Source organism: Accipiter gentilis, chromosome 10, assembly GCF_929443795.1.
Source record: "Accipiter gentilis chromosome 10, bAccGen1.1, whole genome shotgun sequence".
Taxonomy (NCBI): domain Eukaryota; kingdom Metazoa; phylum Chordata; class Aves; order Accipitriformes; family Accipitridae; genus Astur; species Astur gentilis.
In genome coordinates, this window is record NC_064889.1 from 10,973,292 (window position 1) to 10,994,866 (window position 21,575).

The 21,575-nt window shown below is 44.8% G+C and overlaps 1 protein-coding gene across 1 annotated transcript in view; it reads left to right on the top strand.

Moving 5' to 3' along the window:
* Nucleotides 1-1,447: 1,447 nt before the first annotated feature.
* The window catches only part of RFX7 (regulatory factor X7), a 53,506-nt gene continuing 33,378 nt past the window's right edge, over nt 1,448-21,575 (top strand). Inside the window, exon 1 of the mRNA XM_049812813.1 lies at nt 1,448-1,876. Within this exon, the coding sequence (XP_049668770.1) occupies nt 1,728-1,876 (149 nt within the window). The 5' untranslated portion in view covers nt 1,448-1,727. The remainder of the gene's footprint in view (nt 1,877-21,575) is intronic.

Consider the following 21,575-nt stretch of genomic DNA (forward strand, 5'->3'; position numbering starts at 1 on the left):
TTAGGTCTGGGATCCCTGTGGGTTAAGTTCTGGCCAATCAGATTTCACAGGATTCAACAAAAGATCTCAACAGAAGCAACCCTGGCTGTGCTGATACAATTGGTATTAAGTGGAAATTGCCACAAAACTAGAAAATATCACCAAGGACATTCACCTTTGCTTCCTGTGCCAGGTTATGCAAAAACTATAGCGGTTAGGGATTTTAAATTGATTACTTCTCTGTTTACTTCTGATCGCAATTTTTACTTGAATTTTTCTCTTTTTTTTGTTTGATGCCCTTCAGAAATTTCCAATTAAAGTTAAAAAAAAAAAAAAGCTTTTAATAAGAGGCAGGAACAAGAGAGCTTATTTTTTGTGGTTCTGATGAGGGGTTTTATAAGAAGAAAGTCACCATTATTGCCATAGCCATTAATGTTCTGATTTTGGAGCAGGGGAAACATAAGCAAAGATTTATTTTTGAAAAGTCTCGCTTTGGTTGGTGGCATAGTAATTTACAAATATTCATCTCCTAAATTTAGCCATGCCATGTCTCGATGTGTGTATTTACATTATTTGTTGTCTTTAGGCCCATGTTTTCTGTGACCAGCACAGGCTAGGAAGTCCTTCCTTTATCCTTGCGTACCACCTTCTGAAAGGGTACCTGTGCGTCCACCCTCCCCCCCACCCCCACCCCCGCTGCGTGCTGAGCGCGGAAAACGGTGAATTTCCTGTCAGAACAGAACCAGAATTGGAGGGATTGGGAAGAGAGAGGCAACAGAGGGGCAGCTTGCGCCGTCAAAGCTCGGTGTAAAGGCCCAATGTCCAGGGGACACACGAGAAGGCTGAGGGCGAGGGAGGGCCTGGCCTGCCACCGGCCCCGTGTCGATGGCTGGCTTCCTCGGGGACACGTGAGGAATTTAATTTTTTTTTTTTTTTTTTAAACAAGCGAGGATTTCGGGAGCGCTGCCCGCGCGGGGAGGCAGGGGAAGATGTAGGGAGCCCCCCGAGAGGCGCCGGGCGGCTGTGGTGCAGCGAGCTGATGTAATGCCGCCGCCGCAGGAGCGGAGTTCACGTGTCTCCAGTGCGCAGCATGCGCTCGGTGCACCCTATATAAATCGTGCACATCTACGTGGATTATATATATCACTCTATCTACAAAAAACGTACACACACGTGTGTTATTTTCGCCGCCGGCGCGCGGGGGGGGGGGGGGGGGGAGGCGGAGGAGGAGGAGGGGGGGACAGCCCCCGCAGAGCCGGACCGCTCTGGGACGAGCCCACCGCGCCGCGGCGGGGGCCCGCGGGCTCCGGCCCGGGGCGATCGGAGGGGCCGCCCCCCCACTCCCCCGGCCCGGCGCCAGCTCGCCGCCGCCGGCCGCGCCCCCGACCCCCTCCCCGAGCGGCGGCGGCGGTGCGGGGCGGCCCGTCTGCTCGGGCAGCGCCGAGCCTGCGCACTCGGCGCACGGGCGGGCACGGCGGCCGCGGGGCGAGGAGCGGCGGCGGCGAGCCGGGCCAGGTGCTGCGAGGCGGGGGAGCGCGGAGCGACCCTGCGCGGGGGCGGCGGAGGCCGGGTCGCCATGCGCCGTGCCGCGAGCCGGGCTCGCCATCCTGCGGCGTAGCGGCGGGACGCGGCTCGGCTTTCCGCCCGTGATGTCCCCCGGGCAACAGGGGAAGGCAACTCACTCGAGGGCTGCGGCAGAGGCCTAGTGCGGCCAGCGTCGCTCCGCGTCCCCCGCTCGCCGCGCCCCCATGGCCGAGGAGCAGCAGCAGCCGGAGGGGCAGCCGCTGCGGCGGCTCGCCGGCACCCCCGCGCCCGGCGGGGCCTTGCCGGCCCTGGTGCCAGGGCTGCAGGGCGGCGAGGCCAGCGCGCTGCAGCACAAGATCCGCAGCTCCATCTGGTAAGGGCCGGGCTGCGCCGCGCCGCCCGGGTCGGCTGCGCCCCAGGCCGGCGCTGGGGTACGCGGGGGGGAGTGGGGTGGGGGCGCTGCGCGGGCGCGGAGGCGGTGCGGAGGGGGGGGGGCACCGGGGGGAGGGGGCGCGGCCCCTTTGTGCGGGGAAGCGCGGAGCTGCGCGCGCGCGCGCCCCGCTCCGCGGGGCTGCGTCCCCAGACGTGCGGAAAACATGCGTGGTCGTGGGCAGGTGCGCCGGTCGGGAGGCTCGCGGCTGTTTGCCGTGCCTGGGTGCTTGTTATTTTCCAGGATCGAGGCAGCCCGCCGTGCGCCGGGGGTGGGTTAATGGTGCTGCCCACTTGTGTTCAGCGGTCACGGCAATTGCGGAGCGGCTCCATTCGGACGGATGGGTACCATCTCACCTGCTGAAGGCGTCCGTATCAGTCGGCATCTTACACGGCCCTTTCTTTTTACGTCTGTTTGGTGTTTTTTTGGTTGGTTTTTTTTTGTTTGTTTGTTTTTTAACGTTCACACGAGACGGCTAACAGAGAATGTTGATGCAGCAGGGAATGCAGAGCGTTGCACTAAGGGTGCATTTTTCCAGCCTCCCCGTAAACCTCTGTTCTCTGGCAGTTGAAATGCAATTTTGGCTGAAAGTTGTGATGATGGTTTGCAAGTTCCTGCACAGGGATCCAGTTGTTTTGGTTTGTTTGGGGTTTTTTTTTCCTGAAAATTAAAACAAAATTCTTAGTAAACCAACATTTTACCTAAGAATATTTATTTTGTGTTAATTTGGGGGAAAGAGATAAATTGATTTTAGCTTGCCCTGCAATTAATATCCCCCTCCCCCCCCCCCCCCAAATCTGCAAGAGCCTGTCACCTGCAGCGTTTGTATTTTGTGTATGTTTTTAAAAGCTGCTTTTGGCTGGGGAAGTTGATAAAGTATTGTGAAAGTTGGGAGTTGTAAATATAGGTTACTCATACATAATGCTTTCCTTTATATGTACACACCATATATACATCTATATACATGCGCTCATCCTAATAAAAATGTACTGATCTAGCTTGCCTATTACTTCATACTATAGTTAGGTTTTATGGCTTGAATTCATGTAGCTGGAAAAGAAAGAGAATCTAAATATAATTTTATCTTCACATTCTTTTATTGTATGGCATACTGAAATTGCATTTCTTGTTGGTTGTTTTTTTAATTTAAACAGTAAATAATAATTCATTGTCCTTAAGCCATACTTGCTACCTTTTGTTTTGGTTTTCTCTGCAATGTGACCTAGAGAAGGAATACGAAATGCAGAATTTCCTGTCTGTTTAGATCACAAAATCTTCACACCCTCCTAATTTATTGTGGTATTTAGTGATGGCCTTTCTGTATTTTCTTCTTTTTCCATGAACGTGCTGTTTGGAAATGAGCCTCAGAGAGCATGTTTACATTGCGTTCAGGTTTAGGTATCATGTCCCAAGTTGAAGACAAAATGGCTACTAAGTAAAACCTCTGCTGTTGTTATGGGTTTTCTTTTCAAGGAAAAAGAGCGCGTATGTTAGCCTTTTAAATGAAGGCTGCTTATTTAATTCAGGTAAACTTGATGAATAGCCTGAGCCCGGGTTTGGTACAGCAGAATGCAGTGTTTTGCCCAGTGTAAGTGGCTCGCCTGGTGCCAAGGGCCTGCAGCCCTGTCTCCTGGTACTTTCACAGATGTTCCTCCTGGCTACCTGCTTCCTGCCGGGGGCTGGGATGTCCCTGCTGCTTCCAGGCAGTATCCATTTCCTGCGGGTTATACTGTTGAAGTGCAGTATTTGTAGATAAGGCTGTTTCTTGTAAGAAAACCTTTTCTTCGATATTTTCAAATCTTTTGTCTGGGACTATAGAAATTCTGTGTTTCTGTATTGCGATCAAGCAGTCTTCATTTGAGGCTGGAGTTTAATGTTAATTTGCATCTTCATGTAGATGCGGTGGTGGTTTTTGAGCAGCAAGGTTGAGGAGCATGGCCAGGGAAGTCGTACGCGCTGCACTCGGAGTAAACAGTGGAAAGTCGTCTTCTCTAGTTGCAGTCCCGGATCTGCTATTCTGTTCAGTGTGTGCTGTGTGTGCTGGTGATGGATAAACAGTGGGAGAGATTGTGGAAGGCTGCTTGTGAAAATGGTAGTGCTCTGTTGTTAACAGAACTAGGTGTAATGTGCAGAAGAGAGCTTCCTTTTTTCTGCCTTCCCTCCTCTTCCTCCCCTCTTCCTCTGCTGTGCCAGTTGTGTGTGCTGGCAGGTTGATGCGTTAAATTCCGCCTTTGCTTCCCAAAGGGTTTTAGCACATCTAGATTAGTACTCTTCTGTATTGTTCCCCCCCCCCCCCCCCCCCCCCCCGCCTCTTTTCTCCTACACGTTTATGCATAGTGGATGGATATTTCTAGTTGTTTGTGTTTGTTGTTTAAAGAAAAAAAAAGTTTCAGTCTTCAAATTGTGTTGTCAATGAAAATAGTAGTATAGCAAAATATAGCAGCTACTGAAATACTGGACTTGAGGATGACAAACAAGTCTGTGCTTGTCCTTCCACTGTACAGACAAATATAAATATAGTGTGTGATGTAGGCCTCGAGCAGGACAATGAGTTATTCATTATCTCAACTCATACTTAATTTATTCTGTTTATTAAATTAAAATGTCGTTTGACAAAAGTAGCTCAAGTAATTGTGAACATGTGGAGTCCCTTAAAATGAAACAATAGGTTAAGTCCTGCTGGTTAAAATTGCAGGCACAGTCAGTGTATGTACTGAAGACTTAAAAATGTGCTTATTAGGAGTCCAGTTTGGTTTTTTGTGGTGGTGTTGTTTTTTTGCATATAAAGTGACCGCTAGTTTGGACCGAGGAGGGCAAGATAAGAGAGTTACTTAACTGTGCTTAATGACAAATCAGGAAGTATTTATTTGCATTAGAACATCACATACAGGTATTTAACAGCTGTTTGGTTACAATAATTAAAGTTCATCACTGTCTAACCGCATTTTTTCCTGTCTGCCCCACTTGAACACATCCAGCAAAGTGGTGTCTGTTTTTGTTTTGTGTTGCGTATGTGATTTGCTGAGGCAGTTGGATGTGTTCTTACGGTGTCGATGAAATGGGCAGAAATAATACTAGATGTCTTTTCCCACTGACGGATTAGAAATCTAGACGGGGAGAACACGTCTTTGGGAGCCCAGCCTGGCTGATTAGTGTCAGGTTGGGTGGGTTTGTGAATTGCCCTGGTCTTCGCTGGACACTGGGCCTTAATCTGCCTGTTTTTATTTCCCTTTAGATTCATTAAAGCTTTCATATTTATTAATAGCTTTTTGTCCAGACGTTAGAGCCTGAGGCGGGAAAACCTCCTTAGTCAGCTGTCCGAGCATGTAGACTAATGGGGTTTCAATTATTTTCTTCGGGTGAGGGTCCTGTATTACCAAATGTGTGTTATTTGTATATGATGTTTCTGTACCCAAACGTATAATGGTGAAGACAGAGCCTACTCAATATTACATTAAGTTGCCAAAGAATATCCTATAGCTGAAGACAGCCCGCTATGTACTTATGTGAAAGCAGTGTGGCATAAGGATTGAGATGTGGAGATGACCAAGGCAGGAAGGTGTTGGCTGAGGGTCTGCTCTTGCTGGCGTGAAAGAAAAAGACCAACCGTTTTAGGCAATTTAATCCCTCTCTGCTCACTGTATTAATCTAAAATCCAGTCCGTAGCAGCAAACATTGAAGGAATGGACGGGTTTGTTTTCTTGTTCACTGTTGCGAATAACTGGTGATGGTTCTTCAATGAGTACTTGTTTACTGTTGTAAATAGTAATTTGGTGCTTGCATCTGTGCATGGGTTGGCCCCAGCTTCTTTCACCTTGTCTGCATCTCAGGTCTTTTTGTCCTAACGGCATCTGTTGGGATTTGAATATAATAATTCTGCTTGAGAGATTAATTTCTCTCCTCCCCCTCTCTGATATCTTGTGTGTAAACCAAGCTGAGGACCAGGCGGTGTGGAGTGGCAAACACAAAGCATTGCTTTTGTAGCCATTTCAGTTGGACATGGGTGTGGGTTTCACATCTGTAATTTTTGTCCTCAAATCACTCTTATACCTAGAAGTTGTATTGGAAAACCGCATGAGCTAGGCCAGTCAGTGCCAAAATTATATGTCCTAAGGCCCGGTTTGTTTCATGTTGAAGGGGCAGTAGGACATAAATTGTGCCCTTGTTAGTTTAGGGCTCTTGGTACTTCCTAGAAGACCAGATTAGCTGATCGTAACACCAGTATTTTCTAATATTTGGAAGGCTCTGTTCTTTCTTACGACTTACATCATTCCTGCTCCCTCCTGCAGTTGCATCCATCACTCGTCATTAGGCATTGTCAGCAAGTGTGGATTGTCACTTAGCTGTTGGCAGAGCAAATGTTCTGCAATTTGGGGAAATGTTATTGAGATTTTTCATAAAAGGAATTGCTACTTATTTGTATGGTTAGGTCAGCAAAATATGATTGAAGGTCTTGATACTGGCAATGAAGAGGGAAGCTCAAGGTATGTCTGTCAGGCACCTTTTTGGTAGTTTTCTTCTGCAGTTGAAATTCCTGTAACACACTTCATGTATTCTTTTAAAACACAGATTTCTTGAGTCAGGTTGGATTAATCTGTAGACCAATCCATCTATATTTTCTCTTTTTCAATTTTCTGTAGCTTGGGAGAGGGAGACAGGGAATAAGAGGGGAAAAAACCCACAACCCTCTGTATTTTGTTAAATGATCTGTCAAGACCGAGTGGAGAACTTAAGATTTCCTGTAACTGATTACAGACTCTGTGCCCCCAGCCCAAAATGCACAAGCCACCACTCCCTCCTCTGTCCTGGTTAATTCATTGTTGGAGGTGAGAAACAAAACTTAAAAATTCTTCAGTAAAAGATTACTAATTATTGTGTGCAAAAGCTAATAATGATCATTGACAGGTGTACAGGCTGCACTCATTTCACTAAATCTGTGTAACATCAGAAGTGTATTTACCTCCTTTGAAAAAGTACTTTGAGCTCCTCAGCTAAGAGAGGCTGTGTAAAACTGCAAAAATTTCTTGTCACTAACCCAATTTTCACTGACTCTACTATGGTTCTGTTGTTCACAGGTGATGGTGAGACTGGCCTGTCCTGACTATTTCCCAATATGGTGTATAAGCAGTCAAATATATAGGAAAAAATTGCGCTGCAAACCATATTTTAGAGTAGTTCTTGATGATTTCAGGGAAGGTCAGTCTTCCTTGGGCAAAGCCCTTAGCAGCATGTCATTCTCCTTCACACTCTGGTTCCCCAAATGGATAGGAACAGAAAGTGGAATTTACTTTGTTTGACCACGTCTGTTTCTGTATGAGTTGGTCAAGGTAGCTCCCTCGAAGCCACTGTGAAGAAAAATGCACTTCTGAGGTGAGGGCCATCTCCTAGGGAAGACGTTTCCATAAAACAATCCATCTGATCACTTTATGTGCCTATTTCTCTTTGACTGTAAACAAATTTTTAAACTGTGTGCCAGGGTGTAACCATCTGTGGTGCAGATCTCTTGAATTGGGCAAAATAAATCCCTACACCATTTGTCACTTTTTCAACTTCTTTTCCTGCTCCATCCCCTCTGTGGGTTGTTTTGGAGATTTTTACATTCCCTTGAACGAGGTCTAGGTACATCCTTTATCTAATACGACAGATTCATGTATGCAGGAAACCCTCCTTTTTGGGGGGGAAGCTTCCTGGAAGAATTTCTTCTCACCAAAGTGGCTTAAAAAATTTACTATTCTCTGCTGAAATGCATCCCCTTGCTACTGGGAAAGCCTTCCTCCAGGCCGCTGACGGCCAGGAGCGGGCAGGTCAGTGTCACGTAGCAGTCAGTGCCAGATTGGTGTGGGAGGAGAAGCAACTTTCCAAAACGGGGCATGGCCACCACAGTGGTGGAGTTTCTAGGTCAGCAGGTGTGGAAGCCAGTTTGGTCTGCAGGCATTTTTACAAGGTTAGACAATAAACCTGAATAAAATGAATGCTGACCTTTATGTAACCTTTTGAGAATGGAGTTGAGGTTTTATTGAATATCTTGGCTCTGAGTTGGATGGAATAGCTTTGCAGAAAAAAGATCTTTGTAAATCTGCTTTTAGGAAGAGTGGATTTTTCACTCTTGCTTGTGGGTTTTCTTTGTCTTTGTTCCTTGAAACAATAGGATCTAATAAAGTATATGGGGGAAAAAACCAATATTCAAGTAATAAAATATTTGGCTAAGTTTTACTGCTGTTCATTTAAAATGCATAGAAGTGCATTAAATTGTTGACTTCACAGCATTGAACACATGCAATTCCTTGTTTCATAAACATTTTACTTTCTACCGCAGAAGTTCCCTTCGTTGAAGCAAGTTGGATGGTGTGACATTGTGATTCAGAGCAGCATTTCTAATGAGTTCTTAATAAGCGCAGGATTGTCATCGCAGGCCTCTGTAGCTGGGTGGGTTGCTGTCTGGGGCCGTTCTGTTTGACTTGCCATGTGTCTATGCCATTGGCGAGTAGGAATCCAAATCTCTGTCTGAAAGGAACACTTAGAAATGTGCCCTAAAATTTTCAGGTGCCGTATAAATCAGAAAAAATACTGTAACTGGGTGGGATGACAGTACTGCTCAGGTTTGGGGGATCAGATTTATACAGAAGCACTGATTAATCTTTTATTTAATTGGGGCTTGGGGTGGTTTTGTTAGGTTTTGTGTGTGTGTGTGCACGTGTGTGTAGTTTTGAGAGCAGGGGTTGAGCTTAATGTTTTTATACAGATCCCATAACTTGTGTATGTTGCCTTCTCTTGTTACTCCACTCTGCTGCTTGCCAAACAGAAGTATTTGGAGAAGGGCCAGAGCTGCAAAATTCAGATCAGGATCCAAATTTGGATTTTTGGTTCAAGCCTTTCTAATATCTAATATTACAAAGCCTCGTGTATAAATAAGGAACTCCTTATTTTTAAACTGTGGAGATGAGGAGTGGAGGTAGCTTTCTAGCTTGCCTCTGGAGCAGTCCAGGTAGAATGCTGGACTGTATGTTTGAAAAGTTATTAGCAGGTTATTCAAAAGGTGAATTGAATAGATGAAAATGCTGTGCTCTGTCACCCAGAAAGGGCCCAACCAGAAGGCCAGCAGAAACTGGTACTTTCAAGCCAGTGAGAAGAATCCCTAAATACATCTAAAAACTGTGAAAGTACTGGGGTGTTTTGTTGTGTTCCCTCAGATCTTTGGGAATTTTGAGGGTTTGGTTTGCTTGGTTCTAGATGGAGTTAGCCACTATCTCAATATTAATGCTTTCTTGATTTAATGGAAGAAGGATTATCTGTCATCAAGTAGGGTGCTTGTTATCGGCTGCTGTGCCATCAACAGGCTTTCAGTAAGCTGCCAAGTGTTTTCTGTTGTTGAACGTTTAATCATTAAGACAGTGGAAAAAAACATTCGGAACTTCCCGAATATTTTCCCTGTTGCTTGTTCTTAATTGCTTGTGGTTGCTGCGGTGACATGGTACCACTCAAAGGGTGGGGAGGCTGGGTGTTGCTGCAGGCGGGACTGGGGATGGTCTCGGTGGGTCCCGGCGGAGGGGCCTCCCATGGGTGGCAGACCCGCCAGGCTCTCTTTGGACCTGCTCAGTACTGCTGCCAGTGAGTGGTCGAGTCTTTATCTGTCGCTCGGGCTACGTGAGCCGTTACCTTTTTCTAACTATAACCTATGAACCCGTGGTGTGTGGCGGTTGCGCAGGTAGCGGATGCGTCTATGGACGGGACGTGGGTTTCTTGGGGCATACTTGCACTCCTCCAGAGCGGCGGGTCCTGCTTGGCTTTTCCCTGGAGATGGTATCGCTTACTGATTGTCAGGTACTTCAAGTTTGGGAAGAAAATCTTGTTCCTGGGAAGAGCTCGTTTATTAAATGAGGCACATTCATATCTCCCCTGAGAGGAAATTTGTGGTTAAATGTCAAGGTCCATGATACATGGCTGTCCTTTTTGATGGATGGTCTCACAGGCAGGGAGGCAATCCGTATTTCTTAGTCAAAGATTCCTAAGTACCATTGAAGGTTGTTGGGACTCCTGCCAGTGAAGAAGTTAGATTGCACTGGACAGTTCATTACTTTGGTTGCCTATAAAGCAGGGAAATAAATTATTTTTAAAGCTGTCAGTAATACAGGCCGTTGGAACTTTTTCTTGCTACAAGGTTGCCTGGAGTGGCTGCCTCAAGCCTCCCTCAGACCAACAAGAATTAGCTTGTGAGCAAGGTGTGCTGGATAGTAGGATGGGCAATTTGTTCTGCTGCATTTTCCTCCCTGCCTTCTTGCCTTTGTTTAGAAATCACCTGAAGATACTTGGAGTAGTCTTTGTGACTTCAGTGAAATACTCCTGTGTGATTTCTCCCTTCCTCTTCAGAACTGTTGCCATACTAAAATACAGACTTAAAAGGCGGTTGCGCAGTAACACAAGCAGTAACTGTTTGAAGGCCTGTAAATTGAAAAGTTTTAATGTTTATTTAATATTTTTTGTGGATGGAATTTTAAGTCCTTTTTTAATCTGCTTTGAAAAATAGTGACTACTCCTTCCTCCAGAACCACGTGCTAGTTTTACTGCTAATTCAGTGGAGAAAAGTACTTGAGAGGCTTGGATGCTTATTAAGATGGGGGAACAACTGGGCAAGGTGGTTCTGGGTGCTGTGTGAGTGCTGTGTCCGGAGGCAATCTGAAATTGGGACTCAAGGCTTCTATTTCAGGGCTGGACATCCTCTGGCAGGACTGGTTTGTTGTCTGTACTGGCAGTGTGCAGGCAGTAATTCCTCTGGAAGACGATGCCTGTCCCTGGAGGGAGCACTCTTGCAGGACGGGTGCCCTGCCGAAGGGAGCTGTGCTTGTTGGTACCTACACAGCATCGTCCGCCTACCACTGCCATCTCCCACACTGTATTCAGATGCTTTGTGCTGCTTGTGGTGTTTCTCAACGAAAGGTAAACGATTGCTCCGTGACCCTTGTGCTGATTATAGGAAAGTTGGTAGCTGCGGGTGAGGCACTTGTGAGGCCAGCTGGCGGGTGCTCAGCCCTTGCATGAAAGCTGTAGCTCTTTCTGCTGTGATGGGACTGTCTGAAGCAAAGGCCAAAAATCGTTTCGAAATAATCTTACAGGAGTCAGAGACTGTGCCGCAGGAAACTTTTATCCGAGCACCGAAGTATGGTGTTTCTTTCATTAAGGGTACATTAAAAGTTTGCCTATTTTCTTTATGGTTTGATTTTTATTTTATTTTATTTTTAATTAAGCTTGTTAGGATTATAAATGATGAGCTGTGTTAGGGCCTACAGTTGCTATTAGTGGTCATGTAAACTAAATAAATTAGTTGATACTTAAAAGACAGTCAAATTACTCACTGGCAGTAATCTCAAGCTGCACACCTGGAAAAACAGTTTGTTGAAAAGCTAATACAGCTTTTGGCTCCAGGAGCCTGCTCTGCAGAATTATCTTTATTATGCTCGATTTCAGTAGCATAGTTCAATGATTAACTCGTAAAAAATTGAGAAATGAATTGGCAGCTGAGAGAAAAGTGTATTTGCCTCTTCCATTCAACAAGTGAATGAAGTGAGATTGACAGATCTAGTTTTAAAAATACGGAAAGGGGTATTTTGAACAGAAACCATCAGTTGTATTTAACAATTAGAGAGAGCTTACTGAGTCAAATTAAAAAAAATCTGAAGTAATCAACAAATGTGCTGGAGACATAAGCACATAAGACATTTTCCTTTTACAGCAATTTCGAAATGCTGGTTTGTGTGTGTTTAATTACATCGGACAAAAGTTTATCTAAATGCATTTTACAGTGAAATTTCAGTTGAAAATTAATGTTGTAAATTCTGTCATGCAAAAAATGCTAAAATGCTGTCCCTGAAGATTTGGTCAGATGACGATCTCTTATTGATTACTTCTGAGTAGAAGCTAGGATTACCCTGTGTATATATATGCCTGAATGCACACTACGAATAGTCAGTTTTCCTGGTTAATAATGGCTAAAAAGGTGGTAATACTCTTGATCTTTCAGGCTGAGAATAAAAATGAAAAACAAGATAATATTTTTGTTTTGTTTAGTACCAGTGAGTTTAATCAGTCCCCATTTAGCTTTCATTGCACATATCCCCATGGACTGCATCTTTTTCTTGCTAGAAGCTTACTTCTCTTGGAGGTATTAAGAATGTGAGGTTCATGTACCATCATGGTTTGTACATTCAAGTTGGTGAAAATTGTAGCTTAATTGAAAAACAAAATTTAGATTGTGTGTACAGTGGTTCAGTGTGTGGAAGCCCTCTCTCTGTGAACACTTAGACACATATGTATGTACTGGGGTGTTGTCAACCAATAGCTCCAGGTGTTCAGGGTGAAAAGATTTATAATGGGTGTTTGCAGTGCAGGACCTAATAATTGTTATTTGTCACTTCACAGTGATTCTTGTCTCTTCAGTAAAGTTCTTAGTTACCACTGAATACTTTAAATACCAGTAGCTTTATGGCAAATTAGGCCCAATGTAAGATCAGGAGATAGCTTGAGTACATTGTATTCTTCTGGAAGACATGGTTCTTAACTAAATTTGTCAAACCAGAAAGGTGAGCTGCAGTGTTGGCTTGATTAGTTCAGCTGCTCAGTAAGGGAGTGGCAAAGCAGCATATAGTTCACCTTGAAAATTGAAATCAAATTGTGTTAATAATCAGGAAAAGACATTTTCATTCCCTTAATGCAGACATCCGTTCTCCTACTGGCATGTTTATGCATGATGTGGTTCACAGGAATGAACATCTAGACTGGTCAATTCTCTAGTGCTCTTAGACACAATCTCCTTCTGGAAGGACCCATCAGGCAAGTAATTGGGGGTAACATTAGTGTGAGACTTTTATACAAGCATAGTTCAGTAAATTGTTAGATGCTGAAAGATGTTAGGCAGTTACGTGCTGCAGCCTACAGGTGAATTTCAACAGTGCAGTTATGTCGGTGAATATTGCTTTAGTAGCTTTCTTAATATATAATTCTCTCAAATATAATTCTCTGGTGCTACGATTTTTGGCAAGTCAGAAGTTTAATGCAGCTTTTCTGAAATCTGTTCTAGATTTAATGAAGGGCAGCCTTTTCTGTTTCTGACCATTTTACTAAGTAAGTTGTGGTATAACTTTGCAGTTGCCTAGGATGTTTGAAATGAACATGTTATGAATAATGAATCCATGCAGGTGTTCTACAAATTGTCTTAATAGCGTGCTAAACTCAGTGACTACATGGCTGTGGCTTCAGTACCTTGTACTAGGACAGGTCGCATGCCCTCTGCTATGTTTTTAAAAGAAAACCATGACAATACGAAAACTTTTAAAATAGATATGAAAGTGCTTATGGACAATGCTGTGTCTGCAAAGCAGGTATGTTACTTGAGTAGACAGTGGCTAAGTTCTCAGTTTTTTGGGTCCCACCCCCCCCAGCTGCCTGCAGAAGGATGGGGTGGCAGAGCCAGGTGTAGCACAGTTTCCCTGCGGTGAACTTGGCTGCATGCATCGTCCTCTGTTCAGAGGAGACAGAGTACTGAACCCTAAAGCTGTAGGGTATTAAGTACTGGTCAGGTGCCTGCTGTTCATAATTTCTGTTCATAAATTAGGTTTCAGAGGAGAGAAATGATCTGATAGACTTCCTTGTTCATTCATCACGGCCGCAGAGGTGGCCTAGCAGTGAAGGAGGCAGTGGGTGGAGTGAAGGTGAGTGAATGATGCTTGTCTGCCCTGCGGTTGTAGTTTATGTAATGCTGGCAGTAGTGTTGTCTGTTCTGGCTGCTGTGAAGCTGTACAGGCCTGATGGATGCCTCAGCCTGAGAGCTGGTAAACATAATCTTGGGTTGGAGCAACCAGTCCTGCAGTGCAGGCTCATGTAAGATGCTCATTTGACACTGTTAAGCTACCACCTAGGAGTGAATGCAGTTGAGTTCAAACCCAGCTTTGTAGGTGCAGACTGAAATAGACAGCTTTAACTTAATTAAATTTTCTGCAGCTTTAATTTTAAGCAAGTATAGCTTACAAGTTTAGACAAGCTTTTGAGTCTGCAAGTAAACTAAAGTTCACCTGGGTTGCAGGCTAGGGGAACTCGAGCTTTCCAAACTAAATCCTTGAGAATTGGAGTAGCATGTGTTTGTAACTTTTCTGAAGATCCTAGTTTAGGGATTAAAACAATTTAAAAAGATTAATTAGGATTAATTTTTTTTATCCCCAGAAACAGAGGATGGAAAACTGATGGGTTATACTGCTTTAGTGTTCAGTGAACTGACCTTTGAGGTAGGCAAGAGACTTCTGGCTACGTGCAGCTTTTTATTTGCAGAGACCAGACAGTTTCTTTGTCTGGAGTGGGTCGAAGCCAGTAAGTAGAGGTGAGTGAGGAATGCCCCAGGGTGCAGGTGCAAGGCTGAAGGATGGAGGCCTGAAAGAATCTGTGGCAGCTGAACAAGAAGGAGGAATTTTTTGAAATGGGAGGTTGTATGGCTGTCACCATCAGGCAGCAGTGCTGTGTTCATCCTGCATATGTTCAGCTTTTACATTTTCACCTCTACAAAAAAGTTAAAGGTGGGAGTAGGGTTATGGGATGTGCCAGTGAGCGGTGTGGCACAGGTCAGGGAGGGAAGTTGCCTTTCCCGTGGCAGTGAAGCCATGCCCATCTAGCATGAAAGAAGTGACCCTTTTAGTAGGCAGATGCTTGGAGAGTCCTTGTAGATACTAAGGGCATTACTCAGCACAGGGAAACCTAAGAGATTGCAAGGATTGCATTCCTTGGGAGTTACCAAGGTCAGCAGTTGGATACAGGTTCCTCAAGTGGAAAAAAGGGTGCAGAGGAGCTGTGTGGTGGACACCCATGAGAGGAAAGGGAGCGAGGAGGAGGAGGAGGAATGCAGATGTCCAGAGATCGGGGCAGAACTGGAGGTACTAGGACATTGCAAACAGCATCGTGAGAAGGGAGCTAGATAAAAGCTGGATTGGTTTGCAGAAAGACAGGCTGATGCGTATGGGTGAGCTGTTCAATGTGGAGGGGAGAGGTGGATGTCTGCAGCATGGAGGAGGGACAAAAGCGTTATCAGGGAGGCCCTGTGGGTTAACCTGATCCTCCCCAGTGCGGTGTCTGTGAAGGGCTAACCAGCCCCACTGCAGCCCTTGAAATGCTTCTCTGCTTCCTAGCGTGTGTCAGGCCCCAAGTAGCATTGAGATGGTAGTGTAGTGTGAAGGCTGGGGCTCCTTTCTGGGCTGACAATGGGACACCTCAGCTGTTGACCTTGCATGTTTTGGAGAGGGGACGACTGTGTGGGGTGTCTGAGTCCTGGCTTGTCTTGGTGGGACTCGGGTGGTGTGTGGGGCTCAGCACTGGGCTTGGCAGTGCAGGAGGGTCTGGTCTGCTCTGCAGGCTGGTGCTCACTCAGGGTAAAGCCACAAAAGAGCTTGGATAGGACTGGGTTATGGCAATGCTGACCAGATGATACCTCCCTGGGTACTAAATGAATAGGGTAGTGAAGAGGTACAACCAGTAGCAAACCTGTCGGTTAACAAAAAGTAAGTAGGATAGCTGTGGGTTATGGAAACATTGAAGGAAATAATGCGAAATAAAGAAGAAATGTGCCTTGTATCAGCAGGCTTAAATCTGCCATCCGGGCACCTCCGCCAGCTGTGGGAAATGTGTATGGTAGGGAAGCATTGCTGTAGAGCTGCTAACACTGGAAGCTTTTATACCGGATTCAGCTGAGCTTTGTGTAACTATGTACAATAAACATAGCCTTATACAGATTTGTACATTTATTGGCGAGTATTAAACGTAAGCAGAGTGTAGAACCATTGCTATTTTCTCATGAGTATGAGTATTGTTTTGCTTTGCCATCAGCTGCCTGTAGCCACTATTTCTCAAGGGAAAGGCAGCGGAGGACCAGGTCTGTGCCCTGTGGCAGGCTGTGATACACAGCAAGGTGCTGCCTTCCTCCTGCTATCTTGTTGGCTCTGCAGGCGTGGAAGTGAAACGTTGTTGTGCATGTGTGTTTTGTAGGTGTGCTCCCCCCCCCCCCCTTCCCCCCCCCCCTTAAAGTGCTGCTAAGGAGTGTCAGCCCTTTAGTTTCACTAGGCATCTTTTCTTAGAGCTGTGTGGGACAAAGGCTTGAGAAAAAAATCTCATCATGCTTTATAGGATCTCCAGTTCAGACCCCTTACAAATACTAGCCTTAAGTAATAATGTTGTGATTAGGCTTCTGCTGACCGTAGCTGAAAATACCACAGCAGCTCTTTTAGCTATCTGTAGACTGAATTCAGAAGCAACCAAAGATTGATTTGTTTTTTCATAATTAGTTTTAAAAACAGAAGTTTTCGTTGTGAAATACGTGAGTCATTGGAATGGATGATTTGCCATTTAGCCACAAACCTGCCTACCTGGCAACTGTATCCATTCTTTCTGCTTTTAGTGGGACATATTTTAGATTAGGTTCCTACTCAAGCAGTCTTTCTTCACGTCGCTTTGAGATCACCCTCTGCTTTTTGTATTTAGCCTTTCTAGGCAATTGATCCTTGCAGACTGATCTTAGAACAACGCCCTGCAGTGCCCCATGTAGATTGTTAGTAATAAATATAGGATGCAGCTCCTCTGAAGTCATGTTATCTTCCCACATAATGTACGGAGGGCATTGCATCCTTGGAATAGAGTCCTGCTTGAATATAACAATACGCACTGATTTTAATTCAGAGCAGTGCTGAAAGAACCAGGGTGAGAGCTGTGTAAAAGGATTTTCTTTGTCTCTTCGAGTTCATTAAAGTAACTTGTGGCAAAATACTGTATTTAAATAAATGTAAAAAAAACCCCCAGGAACTTAAATGACTGTCTTGTTGCTGGAATAGAGCACCTGGCAGTGTGTGGTTGTTGCAAGTTCTTCTCAGTTATTTTAAGAATTGTGGCATAAGCCTTTAGCGTTGGAATACAGCTAGATTTCTTCAGAGAGCTAAAAGAGATGCTTATAGACCTAAAATTCAGATGTAGGTATTCTGATGTCTGCTGGCTAATTATTTCTTGGCCGTTCATTACAATGGGCTACATTTGAGACTTGGGTGTTTCATTAGCAGCCTTATCTTCTTCCTTTGTTCAGCTGTTTGTATAGTTGGCATTATTTAATACTCATGGAATCATCAGTGTCAGAAATGGTGAAGGGATTAAATTTTTATCCTATACGAAATATTTTAATTGCATTTATTTTAGTAACAAGTGTTGAAGTCAAGCATTTGACCAATTTTAACCTGTGCTAACTTAAAATGTTGTGGCATGCTGATCTCCTACTTTTTCAGGAGTGTGATGCAGCATTGTTCCTTCTTGTGTCTGATGGAAAACCGGTCTGGCTTATTCTTTTTGGCAAGTGGAAGGAGGTAGATTAGGTTACAGGGAAGATGAAATGGTTGCAGCTCACCCTTGTTGTACTGTTTTATCGGCTTGCTGTGCTTTGCTGCTTCCTATTTTGCTGAGAAGAGTGGTTTGACTTGGATTCAGGAGGAGTCTGCCTTCAAGCTGAAAAAGCCAATATTTACAAACGGGTGAATAACTGCTTTGTTTACTTTTTGAGGCCTGAGCGTTGGACACTTTTCTACATTTCCAGTGGACACAACTCTGTGGCTATTTTTATGCTTTAGGGAAATAACAATACTCCATGTGCTTCCAAGATGCAGTTGTGGCCCCTGTAGCTTTTATCTGGGGTAAGAATATATCTGCGCTTGAATACTGGGAGATGTAGTTTGTCTTGTATTGAGTGTTTTGCTTCTGTTTGCTTGCGTTTGTGCTAGGTTCAAGTGCCTTTTCTCTTAGGCGTGACATGGAATTATCCCCAGGGGAGAGAGAAGTGCAGGCAGGGAGAGAGCCCCTAGGTGGCATCCGAAGCCACCTGATTTTTGGCTCCTGCGTGCCAGAGGGTGAGAGGTGCGGATGGGAGGGGAGTCCTGAGCTCTGGGGATGCCAGGGTTGACTTGCGGACATGCCCAGCTTAGGCGTGCTTTCCTTTCTCAGTAACCTGTGCTAGCAAAAGCTCTTACTCCATTAGCTGAGCAGTATATAGTTGTCATTTCACTAATTCGAACATGTTTCAACCTTTTGCAGCTCTGCTTTCTAAATATTTAATTGAAATGCTTTTACAGCCATTTTACTTCTTTATCAACGTGAGCCAAGCCAGACAATGTAACATGGCATATGTTAAGATGTTAATTGAGTAGCAGCACACATAGGCGGCTGTTTTGTAATTTTCTACTTAGACAATCCTTGGCTCCAGCTTAACATTTCTTTGTGCTTTTGAATGGAAGGTTATATAAAGATAAATTTAGAGCTGTTAGTCCAAGAAAGAGAAGCATTAATTCAGTGAGTTTAAGAATTAAGGGCTGAATTCTGCAGGTGCTGCTGGGACCCAGTGCTTGTTGTGAGGGTGTGATAATAGTACCTTTCTGATAGTACCACTTACTGTAATAGGGCTGGTAATCCTTTTATTGAGTGGTTCCTCACAGCGTGTGGAGTAAATAGTTTTTTGGGGGTTTTTTTGTTTATTTTTTAAATGTCACCTGATGTCATCAGAGTTGTGGAAGAGATAATAAAAATCTTTCCAAAAGGATGTGTGGTCAGTTTAATAATGACCCTCTGTATTTTAACATGGCTTTCAGAAAGATGACTTCGCCCAAACTGTCACTGTCTCTATTTAGTAGTGGAGTCTAACTTGCTTTCCTTGGGACCTAACTGGGTTTTTGCAGGAGGCAAAGAGGCAGCAGGACACTGCACAGGAAAAAGCTGGGTGCTGTCAATACCCAGATACCTCCTGTGCCTGGGAGATGCAGGCCTGTCAAATAGTGCTCATGTGATATTGCTCCCCATAGACGGAGCCTTTCAAGACTACCCGTAAACCCTGTTGTTAAGGGGGGGGACTGATGCAGTGGGAAAGAGAGGCTTTTCAGACCTGAGTAATTTTTAAAAGGCCTTGTGGCCAAAATAATTATTCCTTGGCAGACAGCTCTAACTGCTGTCTTGGGTTTCCTTCTCATACAGAAGGCTTGTTTTCAGATACCTGAGTGAAAATACTGGGGCAGCAGCGTGTCGCCATACAGCGTTAGGGTCATACACATGGGCTGTGAGTGAGCAGTTGGGAGGGTTTTCTGTGGCCCTGAACAGCCCCTGCTCCCGTTCTTCCACCGGAGCTGTGCCGAGTTGTTGCTGGTCTTGTGCTGAACTCTCGAGAAAAAACTTGTGGTTTTTTTTGTTTGGTTTGCTTTTTCCTCTTCTCTGAAGAAAGCTTATTTTAGAACTTTATGAATCTCCCCTCTCTCTTTGTTAATTGTCTGAGAGGGGAGGTGGGTTACCATCTGAGATGATAACCAGTTAACAGTGGTGATGATAAGTAACTATGTACTGGGGTTTTCCTTTCTAGTTGCAACTTTTCTTACTGCATCCTGTATATTGGGTGATAACGTAATGTGTGAGTACTGGAAACTGGGAGCCCTGCAGTGGGGAACTCTTGGTGTCAGGTCATGAGTTGTATTCTGTCTTTGTGATGTATGGCACAGCTATTAACAGTGATGGAAATTTCATAAATTGCATTAGGGTTTGGCAGAAATAATGTTCTCTGTAGGCTGTCCAGAATGTACCAAGCAGGCAAAACACAGCTACAGAGGCTGTTTTCAGGAGGGTGTTGCAGTTTATGCAGATATTTGCAGTCTTGGGCTGAAGGGGATACAGAGTATCTGTGGCAACTTCACTGGTGGTATGAAACTTAAAATGCAAAAATCACTCTGGGCTTCCTGGGTTTGACTACATAGTCAAACCATTACGATGTTTTGAACGACACATTGTGGCTCCACTTGTCCCCTGAATTTTGGTGAATGGGACTTGTTGTTGTCGTTGACATCTTCCTCCTCCATCTTTGGGGGTTGGGTCCACTGCTAGTGGCTGAATGATGAGAGCAGTGTCCCGTGTGAATTTTGGGACTGGGAGGTCCCCTGCCTGAGCAGAAACGCGGTGTCCTGAAGGTGCTGCTGTCCCACTCCTGCCGGGGACACAACCAGGAGCCCCTTTGCCAGTGTCCTCCTCTGAGCAGTGTGTCCCAGGACAGGAGTTATGCTGCAGCGGGTGCATGTTCATACAGCGTGTTCGCTGTGCATTGTGTGCGTGCTTGCCTGGTATTTGTTATGCTGCTAGCTTTCATAGGGAGCGAATGATTGGAAAGCTGATAAGAGTTAGTTTCAGTGGCTGTGCAGGCTTTGGGAAGGCTTAGAGTTATCTAGGCAGTAGCTAGTAAGTTTGAGGGCTTTCTTTTAACCCCTCTCAACCACCTTCCTTTTTCTGGTCTCGCAGGCATAAAGCTTCTTGTATCCCTTATGGTTATATGGCTTCTACTATTTGCAGCATTAAGGAAATACTTGGTGTGCTCAGAGCAATTGAATTTTGCCACCTCTTGTAATACAATAGTCCCATATTGCTCAGTGTATTTCAGCTACCTATTCCTGAAAGTAAAGTATTGCTTAATCAGAGGAAGGTTGGCAGCATTTGGTTTTATGCTGCTTTGAAAAAAATTACATCTCCTTGCCTTCTCCCCCAGCTTTTTCCCTTCCATCTCTTCCTCAGTGCAAAGTAAACCCAGCTGCACACTTGGGGAGAGGAAACACTCATTCTGCCCATGCCAAGTTGGGGCTGTTAAAATGGGGCTGTTTTGAGCAGAAATACATAAATAGGTCAGGGAAAGCAGACATGCATACTTTGGCATAAGATAGAAGAGTAGTTTGAGGAAATGCTTTAGTCTGATTTCCCCCCTCCTTGTCCTCCCCAAGATACTTTGAGGAGTTTGTCAACGTGGCTTCAGCATTTAGGAGTTTAAATTACTGCAGCCTTTGAAAGTTACCTTCAAGATTCTCTCAAAGGTCTTGGGCCTAGAGGTTAAGTCAAAAGCTGAGGCTGTTAAGATGGGCTGCAGGCTTTCCAGTACAGGCTTTCTGCTGCAGACTCAAAGCAGCCAATGCATGTTCCTTGGAAGGACGTAGGACTGGGGGTCTCCATGAAACAGTGGCTTTTGTAGGGAGCCACCATGCTATGCTTCTGTAAATCGCAGGCTAAGAAACCCCCTTTTCTCTGCTGTTTTACTACTTAGTACAAGCGGGGCTCTTGTTTTTGAGTGGCTGATGGTACCTCTTCAGAGTTGAGCAGGTTGATCCAGACAGATGGTGGTCGGGACAGAGTTGACATTTTTGAGGAGCATTGCTGTAGACAGTAGAACAGGACTACGTCCCTCTTGAGTGGCTCAGTGTGTCTTAACTTTCAAACAGTGTGCACAGTGGTATCCACCGAACAAAAGTTTCATCGTTGGTTGTGATAGTGTCATTGATTTTTTGATTTTTTTTTTTGGCAAAGTTTTGATATATAGTTTTGTGTTCCCACATTCTTGTGATGGGTCAGTATCTGGTGCGAGCTGGTAAATCCAAGGCAGCTATAAAACCAGCCACCTTTGTTATCAGTCGTAAGAGGCAGATACCCCCAGAATCAAAAAAGGTGCCTTCTTGTCCTGGATGAAACTGCTTGAAGTGGCCTGAATTAAGTTCTAGATCAAGTGAACTAGTTCAACTTCAGGGAGACTTGCATGAAGAGCTGTGCAAGAGAGAGTAGTGTCAGCTGTGCT